General features: G+C 26.3%; 2 protein-coding genes across 3 annotated transcripts; both read right to left on the bottom strand.

Annotated features, from left to right (window-relative positions):
- Positions 1–10,192: 10,192 nt before the first annotated feature.
- LOC114194539 (protein LIKE COV 3-like) lies at positions 10,193–12,873 on the bottom strand. Its single transcript, XM_028084844.1, has 6 exons — positions 12,762–12,873; positions 12,617–12,669; positions 11,607–11,716; positions 11,087–11,254; positions 10,771–10,992; positions 10,193–10,340 (listed from the first exon to the last, which is right to left on the bottom strand). Exons 1-6 carry the CDS (start codon positions 12,870–12,872, stop codon positions 10,237–10,239), a joined length of 768 nt encoding a protein of 255 aa, XP_027940645.1. The 5' UTR covers position 12,873; the 3' UTR covers positions 10,193–10,236.
- Positions 12,874–16,162: 3,289 nt separating this feature from the next.
- On the bottom strand, positions 16,163–18,737 carry LOC114194538 (glucan endo-1,3-beta-glucosidase 7-like). Of its 2 annotated transcripts, none has more exons than XR_003606397.1 (5): positions 18,615–18,737; positions 17,831–18,498; positions 17,336–17,689; positions 16,597–17,146; positions 16,163–16,508 (listed from the first exon to the last, which is right to left on the bottom strand). XR_003606397.1 is itself a non-coding variant. In XM_028084842.1 (5 exons), exons 1-5 carry the CDS (start codon positions 18,676–18,678, stop codon positions 16,471–16,473), a joined length of 1,440 nt encoding a protein of 479 aa, XP_027940643.1. In that variant the 5' UTR covers positions 18,679–18,737; the 3' UTR covers positions 16,163–16,470. The 2 variants fall into 2 exon arrangements, 1 of the variants encoding a protein (XP_027940643.1); XM_028084842.1 differs by having other exon boundaries at positions 16,597–16,912.
- Between the last annotated feature and the right edge of the window lie 956 nt (positions 18,738–19,693).

Here is a 19,693-nt window from a genome sequence, read left to right as displayed (position 1 = left end):
ACTTTCTAGTTTTCATCATCTGAGAAATACTGAAGTATGTTTATTTATAATAATAATAATCATATATAAGAAGAGAAAAAAAACTTTTACAACTATTTTTCTACACATTTTATTATAACTTTACCTTTTATTTTGATAGAAAATTATAAATGTTTCTATTACATAACTATGACATTATGAAATTAATAAAAATTATAATTTATGTATTTTTTTCTATCATGAAAGATTAGATACACACACTCATACATGTGGATAAACTCGGTTCTCAAATTTAATTTTTATTTATTTTTCATTGTTAAATAAAGCTGTAATTAATATGAGATTAATTACCCTTATTTATATTTGAGTTTGAATGGAATATCTTAATCGTGTTTGACTGAAAAATATAAGGAGTGAAAAGGACTTTTGTTTTTCTAAGATTTTAATTTATTTTTAGGGATAATTTATGCTTATAGATATTTTTGCGAAGAGACGAAGAATGGCACATGCAGTGTAGGGTAAAATCACACGAAATTGTTTTTTCAAATTTTTGTACTATTATGATTTTGTACTTTCTGGCTTTATATTGAATTTTGAATAATTAAATGAACTGTTATTAACTAATATCTATAACTATAACTATTATTTTAGCTTCGTTATTTCTTAATGTTAAATTTACAATAAGATCATTAGATTAATTGTTTCAATTTTGTTTGGCCATTTGAAAGATAAAACTAAAGGGGCATTAATTTTCAAACATCAATATGATAATAATTAATATTGTTGATGTTGTATTACTTTTATTAAATATAATAGTATAAGTTTATATTGCTCGTTCTAATTTCTTAAAATTTTATATTTGTTAGTACATATATATGTATGTATATAAACTTAAATATTTTTTAAAATTCAAATAAGTTTATATTACGCATATTATCCTCGTTTCGATTTCTAAAAATTTGTTTGATACTATAAGTTTAATAGAGATTTTATGTCAACATATTTTTATAAAGTTTTTTTTTTTCAATCTTAATTAAAATATGCCAAAAAATAATTATGTAAAGTTCTTATCATCTCTGATAGATGTAACATTAATTTTTGTAATAGTCATTCTCGAATGATATATATATATATATATATATATATATATATATATATATATATATATATTGAATATATATTGAGTATTACATATTCTCTACATTATTGGTTAATCTTTTACGTGAAGTTTTTAACTTACATCGTTTTCCTGGGAAAAAACCGTATTTTTTAATTTATTTTTGTGAAAATATTTTAAAAAATATATAATGACAAACTTTGTAAAAGAAAAATCATATTCCCAATCAACAAAATAAAAAATATAGGATAAATAATGTAATAGAATAGAATAAACTTAAAAAGTACATACGTTAACCAAGGAGAAGACAATAAATATTAATAAACTAAAAAGTTAAATATGATTTTGATCTTTTTATTAAAAATTTGAATTAGTCATCTTAAAAATTTGGAACGAATTTAGTCTTTTATTTTTGGAAATGCATGGATTTAGTTCTTTCAATCAAATTTTTAAATTTATTTGACGTTTTAAATACATTTCATTATAATATTTTAGTTTGCTTACATCATTTGATTTAAATTATTAAATTCACGGATTTACATAATTGAAACACTAAATTAGTTTAAAATTTTTAAGAACATATCATTACATATTAATATAATCGTTGTATAATAAAATTTAAAAAACAAATATTCATATATACATCATAACAGTGGGTCATTCATAATAAATGTTGGCAATTTATCATTATGCACAAGACATTTTAAAATTTGATAACTTTTTTATATGTGGGTTAATAGATATATTTATATGTTTTGAACTCATCTCCGGCTTTGTTGACGTGGACTGTGATATAATGATGAGAAAAAAGTTTTATATTTAACAAAAAGAAATGAACAATAATTATATAAAAATATTGTGGATAGTTTAAACTTGTTTTCTTGTATAACCTTAAAAGAAAATATGATAAAGGGTAAAATTGGAATAATAAAATATATAAACCAAAGTGGAAACTTTCGATATATATTATTCTATATAAATATTATATAAAAGAAATATGACGTGATTAAAGTTAACTTATTTGAGAGATAGATATTCACGAGATATTACACATATTATTACCCGCACGAATGTAGTGTAAATATTATACAATGTGTTAGAGATGGTAAATAAATTCGTGTCTGAATCCGTTCTCGTTTTGACAAGAAATCTCCGCATTGATTGGGTATGAGTATGGGTATCAGGAATCCCCAACTTTTTCAATTAGGTATGGGGATGCACATATCTCCGCCATAATATCCGTCCCCGTTTAAATTATTAAAATATTCCTAAATAATATATATATATATATATATATATATATATATATATATATTATTTTTATTTTTTCTAATTATTTTGTTTGTCATGAAACTCATTCGCATCTCAATTATATTTTTCATCTTATCATAATCTTTATGTAATTATGTTAAAAAGATGTATGTCAATTAAAAAATTTTATGTCTCACATTTGAATATTTCTATTATTTTTTAATATTTTTATTTATTGTATATTTTCCTTTCACATGAGAATGTTTAATACTCTCAATTTAAGTATTTAATAGCACAAACATTTCGTTTACTAGGTAATATAAAAATAAATCATTTACTTGTTATTATTATTATTATTATTAGTTTTTGTTTCATTTGAAAAACTCTTTTATTTCACTAAAACAATTTTTGTTATTTCTCAACCACTGAGTATATATGTTTATATTTGAAAAGTTTTCTTAGATCTCTAAGATATTTTTTAACTTATCATATCCTTAATTATACATTTGTTTTCATTTTGTACGATTTCTTTCAATAGTCTATCAAATTGTTTGTAAACATTTGTTAATTTTTTAATATATTTTTTTCTTGTTTATTTTCATTATGTAGAATACCATTTTGATATATTTTATCTAATTATTTTTTATTTTCTAACTCATTATCAATCATACTGTAATTTTTTCAATATAATTGTATAAATAACTTTTATTTACTACAATATAAAAATTTAATGTAATTGTCATGAATATTTTTTATCACCATCCAACATAATTGAAGTTCAAAAGATACAAAATATATGTTAAAAATTTATTATTATGATTATTATTTATTATTTGTATCATTTTGATCAAGTAATGTATTATAACTTTTATTTGTGTATAAAAAAGATATTCATTGGAATTTAAAAGATTGAAGTAAACAAACATTTAAAATATATTTTAATTTGAATATTTGTTTTCCTTTTATATTTTTTAAAAAATATTTTAAAATTTTATCAACTAGGTTTCATTAATGTTTGCAAATTTAATAAATGTGTTGGTTCTCATGAAATTTTATTTATAATCTAAAATGTAAAAAATTATAATTTATTTTAAAATTTTATTATGATTACTATTTGTTCTTTGTATCATTTTGATCAAATTATGTATTATAACTTTTATTAGTGTATAAAAAGAGATTCATTAGAATTTAAAAGATCGAAGTAAACAAACATTTAAAATATATTTTAATTTGAATATTTGTTTTCCTTTTATAGTTTTAAAAAAAATATTTTTAAATTTTATCAACTAGGTTTCATTAATGTTTGTAATTTAATAAATGTGTTGGTTCTCATGAAATTTTATTTGGTATTATAATCTAAAATGTAAATAATTATAATTTATTTTAAACTTTTATTATGATTATTATTTGTTTTTTGTATCATTTTTATCAAATGATGTATTATAACTTTTATTAGTGTATAAAAAAATGATTTATTATAATTTAAAAGATTGAAGTAAACAAACATTTAAAATATATTTTAATTTGAATATTTGTTTTTCTTTTATATTTTAAAAAAATTATTTTTAAATTTTATCAACTATGTTTCATTAATATTTGCAAATTTAATAATTGTTTTGGTTTTCATGAAATTTTATTTGGTATTATAATTTAAAATGTAAACAATTATAATTTATTTTAAAGTATTTGATATCCAATAACCAATCATCCTTCAAATATTGAATATTTGATAATATTATGTTTCCTTTATCGTAATTCTTTTTATTATTTTATAAAAATTAATTAAAATTAATATTGAAGAGTAAGAAAATGGGTATGGGTATGGGTACGAGATTATACCCGTTACCCGGCGGGGATGGGGATGGGACAAAAGTCTGATACCCGTTGGGTTTGGGTATGGGGATGAGGATGATTTTTTTTTTTTACGGGGATGGTTATGGGTAGGATGGCAACGGAGCGGGACGGACATGCGTTTCGCTAAACATATATACTCAGTGGTTGAGAAATAACAAAAATTGTTTTAGTGAAATAAAAGAGTTCTCCAAATGAAACAAAAACTAATAATAATAATAATAAGTAAAGGATTTATTTTTATATTACCTAGTAAACGAAATGTTTGTGCTATTAAATACTTAAATTGAGAGTATTAAACATTCTCACGTGAAAGGAAAATATACAATAAATAAAAATATTAAAAAATAATAGAAATATTCAAATGTGAGACATAAATTTTTTTAATTGACATACATCTTTTTAACATAATTACATAAAGATTATGATAAGATGAAAAATATAATTGAGATGCGAATGAATTTCGTGACAAACCAAATAATTAGAAAAAATAAAAAATAATATATATATATATATATATATATTATTTGGGAATATTTTAATAATTTAAACGGGGATGGATATTATGACGGGGATAAGTGCATCCCCATACCCATCCCCATACCCAATTGAAAAAGTCGGGGATTCTCCATACCCATACCCATACCCAGTCAATGCGGGGATTCTCCGTCAAAACGGGAACGGGTTCGGACAATACCCACGGAGACGGGTTTATTTGCCATCTCTAGTTATGAGATAGCGAAACCCATGTCCGTCCTGCCCCGTTATCATCCCTGGTTAATGGGGTATTTAGGTTTAGTTTTGAATCATATATATATATATATATATATATATATATATATATATTAAGATATAATTGATAAAAAAAACTTAATAAGGATCTTAAATATTGGTTTATTTTTGTATTTTGATGACACAAATTAATTACTAATACGTCATGATGTTTTTAAATAACTACACATAAATTAAATGTTTAATTGATTATATGTGACTTTGTATGTTTTAATTAGCTATTCTTAGTCAATTTAAAAAAATTAGTATTTATAAGTAACTGTTTAATTTTATTAAAATAAATTTAAATGAAGAAAAGAAGATAAAATAATTAAATTTACACAAAGTAATATCTTTAAATTGGTATACAAAATAAATTTGTATTAAAAATAGAATAAATTAAAAATTAAAAAAAACTGTTAATGAATGAAATAAAATAAACATATGTTAGAATAATTTTATGAAAAATATATAAAAAATTATTATTCTTAAAAAAATTATAATATAAATAATTATGGTCAAAAAAAGAAATTTGTTTATATAGTTATTATATATAATTATAGATAGTCATAAGCATTGTAGATTTTTATGTTATTTTAATATCACAAGAACAAGATAAAAAATAAAATAAAACTACTAAATATCACAAAGTCTTTTCAAATTGCAAAATAGAAGCGTAAATATTTATTATAATTAATAAATAATTGTCCTAATAAATATATTTTAATAACAATACTCTTATATTTTATACAAACGTAATTAAATTGTTATCAAAAACTAAATATTTCAATCAAATAGTTAATTATTCATATACAAACAAAACACATATTCTAATTTTTCTTTTAAATGTAATATTAATAAATAAAATTTATTATGATACTTATGTTAATAACTAATTATTAAATAAATAATTAAACTAATACCACGATACTTCAAATTAATTATGTTAAAACATTAAATTTGACTAGTATTCTTTTTTTAGAGGATGAATCTGAGAGAGAGTTGTCAGATAAATTTCAGTAAATTTAGATTGAGAGACAGAATTAGAGTTGAAGTTTGTGTTGTGTTTTTTTAAAGAACTTAAAAATAAATGAATCGAAGTTTCAAATTTATAATTAATTTATAGTTTTTATTCCTGTTGTCTATATTTTTTTTTCCTCCGGTAGGAGAATTGCCAAAAAAAAAAGGTGAGGTATGAATATTGTTGAAAGGACTCGTGTTATAAATGAATTACAAAAATGAATAGAATTAATTAATATATGTTTCAATTTGAATGTATTAAGTTATGCTAACTGTTTTATTAATACCCGAGTTGCAAGAATAAAAAAGATGATAACAAAAATGAAGGGAAGTAATTGAAAAGCAACATGAAAATAAATAACAAATATTATTTTATTGATCAAGATGAATTTCTCATAATATTGTTTCCTCTAATCATTTTTGAATCAATAATTTACGTTATAAATTATAATTTTTCTTTACACCCCTGTATGCAAGTATTCATCATATTGTTCATAAGATCACGAGCACCTGGTAAACATGTAAAGTCAATGGTCAAAATCATCGACGGATAATAATATTTTGATAATTAAATTTTAATAATTTTTTTTAATAATTTGAGATGATATTTTTTAAGAAATTTTAAAATATAAAAGAATAAAATATCACTTAGAATATAGCATCTAAAATTATAAGAAAAAATTATTAAAATTTAATCGTAAAAAGATTATTTATATAACCATGAAACTAGAAAACATTTAATACATACCGTTGTTGATGGCGTTAGACATCGTTAAGTGACAATCAGTGATACAACTATTAACAGAATCTGACGCATGACAGTGTTCATTACAATGACGGAGGCACCTCTCATGCAGTTCTTCGTTAATTGCTGCAAACGCACATTTGAGACCACATTTTATGTCACATAAAACACTATCAGTTGATTCTGCATGTGAAAAATTTAATAAAATCATGACCGTAATTATAACCCCAATAGATTTTATCTCAAATTTCCCCATTGTTTTCTCTAAATTCTCTCTAAGATTATGAAATTAGTACAAAAGGTTTATCTCACTTGTGGTGTTTCAACAAAGCTAAACATGAATTTATAGAAAAATAATTGGTATACATTTTGACCCTTGAGAATATTTAGTAATGAATGCATTATAATAAAAAAAATATTAATGATTTATTTATTATTTTCTCTAATATAATTAATGTAACATTTTGATTATGTATCATATTTAAAACAATGTTTATTTATTATTTTCTCTAATATAATTAATATACATAATTAATGTAACATTTTGACTATGTATCATATTTAAAATAAGATTTAAATGATAATTGACTTTGCAAAACAAAAGGTATGAAATGAAAAATATAGATTATACCTAAGTAATTGGAAAGAGCATAGAACCCCACAAACTAAATGGACTTGCCCTTTTGAGTTGCGACTTGAGATTCAATTTGGAACAATCAAACATGGAAAATAAAAGCATGATTTTGTGTTAGGCAATATTTAAAAATGTTTTGTAAATCATGGATACCCACTAGTAATACAAACAAATGGAAAGTGAAAATGAAATTTCTTTGTACGTGCTCGACCCAAAAGAGTTTTTAATGCTCATTAAAGCTCATCAATTTTCACTAATAGACATTTCATGCTTATAGTTGTTTGTGACCTCATTTATAAGATAGTTATTAATGACCTCCTAGGTTAGGAGCAGGGATGTTAACTCAGCAGTAGAGTAGTAGCTCTCTCGTATCCTACCCATTGGATAAATATTTGTCTCGTACCCATACCCATATTCGTTTAGTATCCGCTATGCGGATACCTGCATAAATTTTTAATATCCATGAATATCCATAGAGGGTTTCCTCATAGCTTACACTTTGTTTTTGTTGTTCCATCACGAAACTTCCTCCAATGGTGGGTTTCCTTCATGGTTGAGCTCCAAAACTTGATGTTTTAGATTACTTCATAGTGAAGTTTTCCTTCGCATGGTTCAAGCACCATCTTTGCCGCTTGGGCGGTAAAAACAAAATTTTAATTTTCTTAAAACTGTCATTCAATGTTCAAATTGTGATTTTGGGGCCTAAGTATTTAAGCTGTGTTTATTTTAAAACTGTTGGAATTCATAAGAAATTACATTAGTTTTCCACACATGTTCATATCTAAATGCTTTTGTTGATTTCTTTAAGTATCAAAAAGTAAAGTCTAAGTTTGCAAAAAAAAAAAAGAAAGAGGTAGGTGCTAACTTTCTTGTGAAATATAAGTAAAATAAACATTCGTCGCAATCCCCTTTTTAAACATTTGTTGGCCTAAACAAAACAATTGGATTTTACAAAAAATCAAATACCACAATTGGTTGGACTTATAAGGTGTGAGTTGAGACTCTTAATTAAAAAGAAGTGACAATAAGTGTAATCATAGTACAAGATGAATCTCCATTTCTCATTTAGCTTAAGATGTTCAATGCAATGCAATTACGCAACTTAGATCAACACATGTTCCTCATTTGATTGTTTTCACTAATAATAGGCATTGATCAATGCATATAATCACTGTGACCACATTTATGAGATAGTTATTCACCATTATTTCTAAAATGCTCAAGCACAATGACCATATTCTCTTAGCTCCATATAAAGTTTGACCAAGAAGTACAACACATAGTCATTCTTCATACTTTTACTTGTACACTAAACAAATTTCTAAGCTCTTACTTACTTAAGCATCAGAGAGTATTTTGTAGGTGGATCTCCCCCTACCTAGCCGACCTACCTTGTGAAGGCATCATCAGGATTCTGCCACGTGTCTTACAAACTCAACATCCAAACCCGGTAAGAACAATTTGTATTAGACCCATTTGTAAGATCTATAGGTAACACACCCTTGTAACTTGCCTATGGATTCATACCTACGAATTATTTTATTAATAGTTAAATAATATTATTTTACGAATTTTGTATGTAAAATTATACTTAAATAGTATGTATTATTCAATTTACCAACAAATTATAATAAATATGTAATATATGCACCTAATGTTCAATTTATCTACCAATTACGATTGACAAATAATATTGGTATGTAATGTTTAATTTCCTACATATTTGTATCTATGTAATAATAAGTAAATAAATCATGTTTTTTTTTTTGTAGTTTGTACATCAGAGGTTCAACATAATTTGATTTTTTATATTTTTGTTTTAGGTTTATTGTGTCATGGTTATTGTTAGGATTTGACACAATAAAGAGATTAATGACTTGTTTATTTGTTACTTTTTATTTCAAAGTACAAGGAACTTTAAAAAAGAAAAAATAATCTTAATCTAAAAGTTAAGTTATAAGTAAGTTTTGGATTTGAGGTATGCCCTAGATTAAAAGTTAATCTCTAAATTGATTGGGTAAGATTTGGTCGATTAGATTCTTAAGCAAATAAATATTTTTATTAATATGATTAATAAAAATATATGATTTGTTACTAAAAGCAACAAATATATAGAAAGTATTATTTTTTTTTTTTAAATTTACGTGGGTTGTTTTACTATTTTTATAAGATGAGATCAAAACCTATGTATATATGAAACTCCGATGACATAAAAGTGAGATTGTGTCACCTCGGTCGTAGTGTGGATACACATGTAGCACCTTCATGTATTTGAAGGGAAAAATTCTTAAACCCATACAAGATATTTTTTTTCTTAATTTTTGTCTTCCTATTATCTAGTATGCATAATTTTAACCAAAATAGATCCAATATTTTCGTTCTCCATGAATAAGATTCAATCTAATAAAGAGATTAATGACTTATTTATTTATTACTTTATTTTACTTCAAAGTATTGGAATAATGTATTACGAGTGGGTCAATATATCATAATTCTTTGTTTAAATACTTTAATTTTTGTATACTCATAATTAACTATTGTTATATTCTATATTTCTAATGTTTTTATTTAACTTAAATTAGTTATGTGGGCTAGGAAATACTTTATATATATATATATATATATATATATATATATATATATATATATATGTGTGTGTGTGTGTTTTTTTAATGATAGCCTAAACTAAACATCATGTTAACTATTCGATTAAATACTACGAGTGAAGTTTTGCTAAATTTTTTAAGCATATACATAGAGCACAAAATTGAAAGATTAAATATAGATAAAAAAATTAAAAATATATTTACTAAGGTCAAGGAAATCTAAAGTTGAACTACTCTTAAAATATAAACTACACTATTGTCATCATACTTTTGATGCATATGTTGCCTTTCTTGGTGCAAAATTGGCATGACCATCCACGATAGTTAATATTTTAGGTATTGACATGCCACCAGATATAACAATTTCTGCATCGCCATATAAAAAGGTAAGATAATATATACAGTAAGAGAAGAAGAAAAATCATGTATTATTCCTTTGAGTTAAATATGTTTGTAGTTTTAAACTTGTATGCGAAATTGAAATTCGTCTTTGTTTTAAACTTTAATATATTTTGATCCTTAAACTTTATAAATGAATGGATATAGTCCTTCTAACCCAACTAGTTTCTTTATGTGTTAAATGGTGTTTTAATCTGACATTTGAGTGATAATGTGTCAAATGATGTAAACAATTAAGACGTCAGCTTGAAAGTTGAATTAGGAGGACTATATCCACTTTTTTTAAATTTAAAAAATAAACTATATCAAAGTTTAGAATAATAATGAATTTCAATTTGACATCAAAATTTAAGGACAAAAGACATATTTAACTCTATTCGGTTAAGAACATTCGTACCTATTCCTTCTCGAACCGATAAATTTGGTCTTAGAATATCATTTGGGCTAATGAGAAAAATATCTCCCATGTACAAGTGATTGGTGGGAACGTAAACACAATATAGTTCTTCATCATCTCTGTTCCTTATTATTACTGAAGAAGTGATGAATCCAATTGCATACTCACCAACACGAGGGTGTCTTATGATAGCAACTTCCTTGAATGCATTTGAACTTTGATCTATGAATTAATTAATTAACAAAGCTTAAATTTTGCTAAAAAACATGAAAATAATGATATAAAATTAGGTTAAGTAATGTGTTGAGAAATATACCAGGTGATATTGCTACACTTATTTGTTTAGAAGCAACATATATGTAGCTTACTAAAGGCATTTTCTTGATGAACCATTCACCAAGGGTGAGAAGAGAAACTCCTAACCATGATGACATGAAAATTCCAACCAAAAATATAAAAGTAATGGAAGTAATAAATCCAAGACCTGTAAATTGAAAAAAAAAATTAACTTGTTAAAGTTCATGATGATGATAATACATCTTACAAATATTTAAGCATGAGAATTGAATTTGAAACTAAATTCCACATTGCAAAAGTCTATTGTTTCCAAATTGTAAGAAATATAAATAAAAGAAACAATAAGAACAATATTTGTAGCAAATGATATAATTCCATCCTAAATCTAAAAATTATACAACTTTAAAACATGTCATATCTTTCATATTTGTTGTGCAAGTTTTGATGAGACAAAAAAAATTCTCTTTCTAAGTGAATAAACTTATACATCAAATTTATAACCAAAATGATTAAAACAAAAATAGGGCAAAAAATCTTACCAAAAATGTTGATTCCTAGATGATTATAAATTGGGGAGAAGAAACCATCAACAAATCGGATAAATCCCCAAGTAACATAAAATGTTATTGCAATGGGAAGAAGGATAACACTGCAAATTACACCACAATCTCCTTCAGAGACTTAACAGATAATAATTCATGTAAACAATAATAATAATAAAAAAAAAATCCCAACTTTATAATGTTACAAAAGTATATTAAAGAAACTCCCTTAACCTTTTGCACCTTTTCAAAGACATTCACAACCCTTTTAATTTGTTAAAAGTCCATTTCTCATAAAATAACCCTTTAAATATATAGTACTATTTTCCATCTATGACCTAAGTACCAATAAAACTCTAAGATCAGTTTCAAATTATGACTTAAGACTAATTCGATCCACAACTACATACAATTTTTAAATTATGATCCATAATTATATACTAACAACTAAGGTGTGTTTGGTTCAGAGTTAGTAAGGTGTGTTTAGTTCAAAGTTGGAGAATTGATTCTACTTGAACTAATTCTCCACGTAAATTTTTTATGTTTTAATTAATTTTGGAAACCAAATATACAATATGTTAGAAAATTAATTCAATCCACAACTACATACAATTTTCAAATTATGATCCATAATTACGTATTAAATGACTAAGATGTGTTTGGTTCAGCGTTAGAAAATTAGGATATGTTTGGTTTAGCGTTTTGAATCAATTCTCAAACGTAAAAGTAAGAATTAGTTACTTCTCATTGTAAATATTTTATCCTTTAATTGATTTTGGAAACCAAACACATACTGATTTTGTGTTAGAAAATCAACTCTACATCAATTTAACGCAAATCAAACACATATAAATTATGTGTTAGAAAATTAATTCTTCATCAATTTAACGCAAATCAAACACATATCGATTACAGTGTTAGAAAATAAATTCTACATCGATTTAACTGCATAACGAAAAACACACAGTAAATCATGTGACTACCAAAATGAACAAAAACACTCATACCATCCAGACACGAACTTCTTGGAGGCCCAACTGCGAATCACTTTCAAAAGTGCCTACAACAAAATTGGTTTTATGAATTAAGAAAAGGATGAACATTGCTAAAAAAAAGAAGAAGAAAATGATTTGGAGAAAAATAGAAAGGAACCTCTTGGCCAGTGTGATTGTGGGTAACGGTGGGAGAAGTGGTTGATGATTTGGATGCATTTTCTGATAAACTGGAGACAGGAATCAAGAGCTCAAGATCTCTTGATGCCATCTTTCTCTTTTCCCTGTCACCCTTTCTTTTTCCTTTTTTCTTTCTCTCTTTCAGAAACAGAATGTTAAACTCAACAACAAATTTCATTCACTCTTGCGTTGAATTCGTCATATCAATTTTGGTGTGTTGCGTCTTTCACATTTTATTACTTAATCTTGTGACATCATTATTTTATCAAATTTCAATTTTTAGTTTTTTATTATATATTATATTATATTTGTACCAAATATATTATACGTTTAATTAGTCAGATGATATTCATTTTTCATATGTCAGTTTGATACTACTTTTAAAGATGTATTAATCTAGTTCTAACTTTTGAAAAAGTGTCTTAATGAGCTTTCTTTCTGACAAAAAAATACTAAAATAGCTAACTTAATTCATGACTTTTATTACTAAATTTTGATATAAATATCAATACTTAAATTTTGTAAGTCATTTTAAATATCAATACCATTAATGGTGTTAATATTTTTTTGTTGAAAAGAACTTAATTGAGATATATTTTCAAAAGTTGGGACTTAATTTACACTATTTTTAAAAGTGAATACCAATCTAACACATCTAAATAAAGTGAGTATTATCTGATTAATTAAACCTATAACATATTATATATTATATGATGTAACTTAAGAATTTGTAATAATTAGTATATGGAAGTATTCACATTATAGTTATATAGTTATATATAACTTTTATGTGTTTACCGAAGGAATCGACTATTGTGTGTTAATTCATACTACAATCATGTTTTCTACTCAAGAACAAAAAAAGCTACTATACTTTAACTTTAACTATGTGTACCTTCAAGTTTCCAAGTTTCTGAAACAATTTTATTTTATTTTTGTTATGATCCATATTTCTTTTATTTATTGTATTATAGTCACGTATCTAAAAGTGTCATATAGTAGTTACCGAATAAATTGGCATTATTTGAGTTCAGTCCATACTTTGAGGAATCAATGAATCAATAGATTTTCTTTATATTGTGTGAATATTTACATCGATGGATTTTTTATTTCAATTTTATTTTTTTAAATAATGCTTTAAATTATAAATCCAGATAAAAAATAAATTTTAAATTATAATTTAAATAAAATTAAATAATAAAATATAAGTGCAAACATAATTAAAATTTCTTAAAATCAAATAGATAAATAGTGGTTAAATAAAATAATATATTTCGGTTTTAGTAAATAATTTTAATGTAACAAATAATTGTATTAATTTTATTTAAATTTTGTTAGTTACGTAAAGAATTGAGAACGTATTTAACTTCTTTAAGAAAATCTTTTATTTTATGTTTTTTTAATAAATTTAAAATTCTCATCGACTCTTTTGAAAGTTAATGACATATTAAACAGTATAATAAACATAAAATTAATTCAAACAGGTTTTATTAAATTAAATTTGCGATCAACTAGAAAAAAATTCAATCCTTCTTTAGTTTTATAAAGGAAAATAAAAATCAGTGACTAATAACATCATTTAAAGGATAATTAATGATTATTATTCATCATATTTATTATTAAAATTTGGAATAATTAATTTCATTAATTAAAACTAGCAAAAAATACAACGTTTTGCATTTTTATTTTTTATAAAAATTAGAATTAAGATCAATAAAAAAGTAAATAATTAATTTTTTAAATAATTGTTAAATATAAAATTAGAAAAATAAAATATGTAAAAAAAAATTTAAAATAATGATTCAAAGTAAAATATTTATAAAATAATTAATTTTTAAAATAATAATCAAAGAAAAATTAAAAATGAATAAAAGAGGATATCTTTTTATATATTATTATAGATTATAGATAATATAAATTTATATAATAAATTATCTAAAGATAAAAATATTTTTTGTCTTTTTATTCTTACTATGGTTTTTTATATATAAAACAAAAAATTTATCTTTAGAATTTCTAACTTCAATACCAAGAAGCAAACAAAAATATATCTTTATTATTTTTTAGTGAAAATTTTAAATGTGAAGACTTGAAAATAAATATCTATAATAATATATATAGAATTTTTTTTGTATCCACATTTCATAATATCACTTATACCCTTTACAATATAATTATTTATTAATTTTTTTAAAATTAACGGTTTCTTTTACCTATTTTCTATGAAACTGTTTATCTTTTATCTTTTTTTTTATTCATCAACAATTATTCTCTCTATTCATTCCATTTTATTTTTAATAAATATAAATTTATTTTATATATTAACTTAATAACATTACACTGTTATCATCTACTATTATAATATCATTTATATTTAAAAAATACGTATACAAAGACGCGATAACAACTGTGTTCATGCTAATCTCTTTAAAATTTCTAACATTTTTCAAATTCTTCTGTCATAACAAAATTATTTTTTCTATAGAATTTTTTTCTCTTTCTCCGTTATCACTTTCAAATTATTTTTCTTTTGTTTCTTTAAAATAGCATGTCAATTTTTTTCTATTTTTCATATTACTTTTGTTTTTACTTTATCACCGAGAAAAGCAAATTATATAATCAATCCTAATTATATAATATTTGTATCCGAATTATATAATGTTTGCGGATATTTTGGTTATCTAAATAAATTAAAATCTCATTAATAATTAATGTCAAAATTCATTTAATGTCACATGAACTTGTATAAAATTTAATGTTTAATAATTATTTTTATCCGTATCCTTTTATATATTACTAGCAAAAAATTTAATGTTTAATAATTATTTTTAATCCGTATCATTTTATATATTACTATCAAACACACAGGCGCTTTTGCTTGTGTATCCGAATTTTTTAATTTTTATAAGATCAATAATATTTATTTTTAAAATATATATAATAAATTTTAAAATAGTTGTTAAATAAAATAACTGTTTAAATTTTTTTTAGAATAACGGTCTAAATAAAAAAGATTTAAAAGAAAACGGTTACAAAAAAATAATTATAAAATAATTAATTTTTAAAATAGTAATTAAGGGTAAAATTAAAAAATAAAAAGTGGACACAAAAAGAAGAATCCCCTTTATATATTGTTATATATTATTATAGATAAATTAGAATTTTTATTTTTCAAGTAATCGAATAACTATTTGACCGTAATTATTAAACTACAATTTTGGTAACGCTAACATTTTAAGCATTTGATCAAACAATACACCTTCACTTTTTTAGAAATTAAGGTGATTTAAATAGCAAGTAAACATTAAACTCGATTGCATTTTTCAGAAGTAAGAATAAATTTATAGCACAAATAATTATACGAAATAAACATGCCAAAAATTAAGTGAGGGAAACAAACATATTACTAAGTCAGTATATACACAATGGACCCCGATGTTTCAAATGAAAACAAACATATAATCCACACTTCACAGTTCCCACATTAACAAAGCATCAATTTGCTTCCGATAATGACATTAAAAAATGTGACACTATAAATAGAGGAGGATCCTCCTCATACATGCACACTCTCCTATTATTACTACACAGCACTCAAAGAACCAACCAGGGAGAATTCTTGGCAATTAAGACAGAATAATTTAAACAACAAAAAGTGCCCTCCTTTATCTACTTTCTTGTTATTTTGGTTAGGCATTTCCACCGGCATAAAGACAACTCTTGTAACCTACAAAATCAAAAAACAAAGTGCAAAGATTGTAAACAGAGCATGTCATTTTATGATGGAAGAACACATGGATGAAATGGAAACTTACTTGGATTATTTGTTGATAACATGGCTGTTTGCGAGAAATCACAACTCAATGGATTCCGTCCAGCAGTTTGATACAATAGATTCATGGCATATGCAGCATGGTTTAGTAAAGTGTTAGGTTCAAAACAAGCACCTCCTTGTTGAATTGCAGCACAATCAATCCCCTGCCCACAAGCATAGTCCAAATTTGCTTGCAACTGTTCCTCTGACACTCCTGCTTTCGGCACACACCAGGTTGCACTACTATTTGTTTTGGTTGGACTTGGAACTGTTGTTGGCTTTGGAGTCATGGGAGATTTTGACACATCCGGAGTGGTCTTCAATGAAATTAAGAAACATATTATATTAAATACCACAAGCTAGAACAACATTAAGATGAGAACTGTGAACATTATTAAAGACTGCAAAATGGTGGCTTCATGTCCACTCAAGAATTCTGCACTATTTGGTGTTGGACCCGGGCCTACTGGCGCTGGAATCACCGGAGATTTTTGTGTCTGACCCGGGTCTGTTGGCGCTGGTATCACTGGAGGTTTTGACACATCCGGAGTCTTCAATCAAATTAAGAAATACATTGTTAAATACTGCTATAGACTGCAAGTCTAGAACAGCTTCAGGATGAGAACTATGAACATGTAGTATGAAGATTAACAAAGACTAAAATTATATAATTTCTCATCAGTCATCAGCAACAGTTTCTAATTATTGACAGTATTACTCATAATAGAATTCTTTCTTACCGGAGCAACTACTGGCACGGGGCTACTGGTTTGTTGCTGTTTGGTGAGGCCTGCATCATAGATCATGGTTTGATCAGGGTTGAAGAGTCCAAAGGCTCTCTCAGAAGCAGCACCGGGCTTCAAGTCTTCATCATACAGAGCAAACAGGTACGTGTCCACTGATTTTCCAGGCATCAATGGAGTCCCAACCATAGATCGAAGGTGTGCAATGAGATTACCATTATAAGCCTTAGCATTCTCAAGACTTGGACCAGCTTCATTGCTGTCTCCCTTGTAGGGCCATCCTGTCTCTGCAACCACAATCTCAACATTCTTAAACCCCAGAGAATCCAACGCTGATCGAACCGCATCCACCTGCACACATAAAATCATCATCACCACCAACACTTTCAAGACACCATACCAGTAACAAGTCAACACTGAAACTATCAAAATTGGTTGTGATTGCTGATGATAAAATAATTTCAAACAGCTTGTAAGCATTGTTGTGGATACCTGAGCATCGAACATGTTCATGTACTTGATGTTGGTGTTAGAGTCAATTCGGCCGGCGTTAGGCTGAAAGAGGCAGAAAGCAAGGTTATCGGCTCTGCCAGGGTCGCTTCTGTAGGCGAAGTAGGGATAAGGGTTGATGGCGAAGGGCGAGCCCGTGGCATTGTTAAACGACAACAGCCCCTGCAAAACGGTGTCGTACTCAGGGTGGAACCTTCCGGCGGAGGGAGGCTCCGAGTCCCTCAGAACCGCCATCGAGTGCACCGTCGACACCTTGATCTTGCCGCCGAGAGAGGCCGCCTCCAGCGCGCCCTGCACGTTCTGGATCGCCGGCAGCATCTGGTTCACGAGGCCCGCGTCGTTCGAGGTTATCACTTCGTTGCCAACAGTCACGAGGATGATGTTGCTCGCGGGATAGTACGGCACCACGTTGGTGTTCACCCACGTTTTCGCGAAGTTCGGGTCCGACGCCAGGCCCGGTATGTCGCCGTTCGCCGCGCCGATCACGATTCCTATTCCCGTGTTCGCCAGCGCTTTTATGATCGCCGGGTCGGTTCCGTACAACCGCACTTTCCCTATCGCCGTCGATTGGAGCAGCTTCGCCGTCGCCGAAGGCGGCGGCAGGTTGTCGGCGACTTGCCCATAGTTCACGCCGATGAACGACTCCGAACCTGCACAGATTAACAACATCAGTAACTTCACTCACTTCCTTCTTTGTTCAAACTCATTCAAAAACTAAAAATGGAAACAGTGTCACAATTATATTACATTAAAACGAGAAACTCACTTGCATGGTTAAATACAAGAAAGAAAGGAAGAAACTGAAGAAGAATAGCGAGCGAATTTGCCATTTGAGAACTGTGTTTTCTTTTGTCAACTTTGCTCTGTGTGAATGAAGATGTGTTGTGAAGGGAGAAGTATATAAAGGGAGGGAAAAGGGAAGGGCCAATTATTCATGAAGGGTAAAACCGTCAAATTCAAAAGGAAGTGTTTCTTAATGTATTCAAAAGTAACGGTAACCTATAATGTCTGTCCGAGTTCTTCTTCTTCTTACCTACCCTTTTTTCATTTATTTGCTTAACTTTTGATTTTGAACATTTGAAGAACATATAATTTGAACAGGTTGAAATTACGAAACGGCTTTTTCTTACGTACTAATCAAAGAACATTCTCAGCGGTGGACGAAGAAGAAAGTAAAGGATTTTACTTGAGATCATCACTGTCCTGAAAAGCAGCACGTTGAATCTGTTGGGGCCTCGTGGCAACTCGAATGTTGTTTTGCTTCCAGGCACAACCAAAGACCAAGGAAACTCCGAGAAGGTTAGCATAATCCAATCCAGAACAATGTTAACAAATACAAAATGAGATAAAGTATCTTTTTCTTCCATTGATCAAATTTAATTTAATTGGATACAGAAGCACCTCTTCCTTTTAAGAGGAGTCAATTTTGCAATGCTATCCACACAGATTTCCAATTCAAACCAACGTGCCACATTCAAATTTTTTAACAGCTTTTTTTTTTTTTGGCAAAACTTGTTTCTACAAATTATATTAATGGATTAGACATGTTTTTCGTCTTAAAATTGTAATACAAAATTTAAATTTATTTTTTTTCTAAATTTTGATACATTTTCGTGTTCAAACTTAAAAAATAAATAAATATATTTCTCCTAATTCAACTGATTTAAATTTTGTTGACATGTCAAATACGACATCTTAGGCTAACGTTTGAATTGCTTACACGGTGTGATCCACTTTAGCTCAAATGTTAGTTTGAAATATCGTTTAATATTTATTGGATTAAAAATAAAATATCCATTAATTTTTGAAATTTAAAGACAAAAATATATCAAAATTTAAGACAAA

Source organism: Vigna unguiculata, chromosome 8 (assembly GCF_004118075.2).
Source record: "Vigna unguiculata cultivar IT97K-499-35 chromosome 8, ASM411807v1, whole genome shotgun sequence".
Taxonomy (NCBI): domain Eukaryota; kingdom Viridiplantae; phylum Streptophyta; class Magnoliopsida; order Fabales; family Fabaceae; genus Vigna; species Vigna unguiculata.
The sequence above is the reverse complement of the archived record's forward strand: the minus strand, read 5'-3'. Positions and strand labels throughout refer to the sequence as shown.

What these genes read in the sequence shown, in the direction of transcription:
- LOC114194539 (XM_028084844.1), bottom strand. Translation starts at nt 12,872, where the DNA reads ATGGCATCAAGAGATCTTGAGCTCTTGATTCCTGTCTCCAGTTTATCA. An exon ending in AAGAAGTTCGTGTCTGGATG is followed by an intron (nt 11,717 to 12,616) that starts GTATGAGTGTTT and finishes TGTAATTTGCAG; the next exon opens with TGTTATCCTTCTTCCCATTG. An exon ending in AAGTGTAGCAATATCACCTG is followed by an intron (nt 10,993 to 11,086) that starts GTATATTTCTCA and finishes ATTAATTCATAG; the next exon opens with ATCAAAGTTCAAATGCATTC.
- LOC114194538 (XM_028084842.1), bottom strand. Translation starts at nt 18,678, where the DNA reads ATGGCAAATTCGCTCGCTATTCTTCTTCAGTTTCTTCCTTTCTTTCTT. An exon ending in TGAACATGTTCGATGCTCAG is followed by an intron (nt 17,690 to 17,830) that starts GTATCCACAACA and finishes TTATGTGTGCAG; the next exon opens with GTGGATGCGGTTCGATCAGC. An exon ending in GTTATCAACAAATAATCCAA is followed by an intron (nt 16,509 to 16,596) that starts GTAAGTTTCCAT and finishes TTGATTTTGTAG; the next exon opens with GTTACAAGAGTTGTCTTTAT.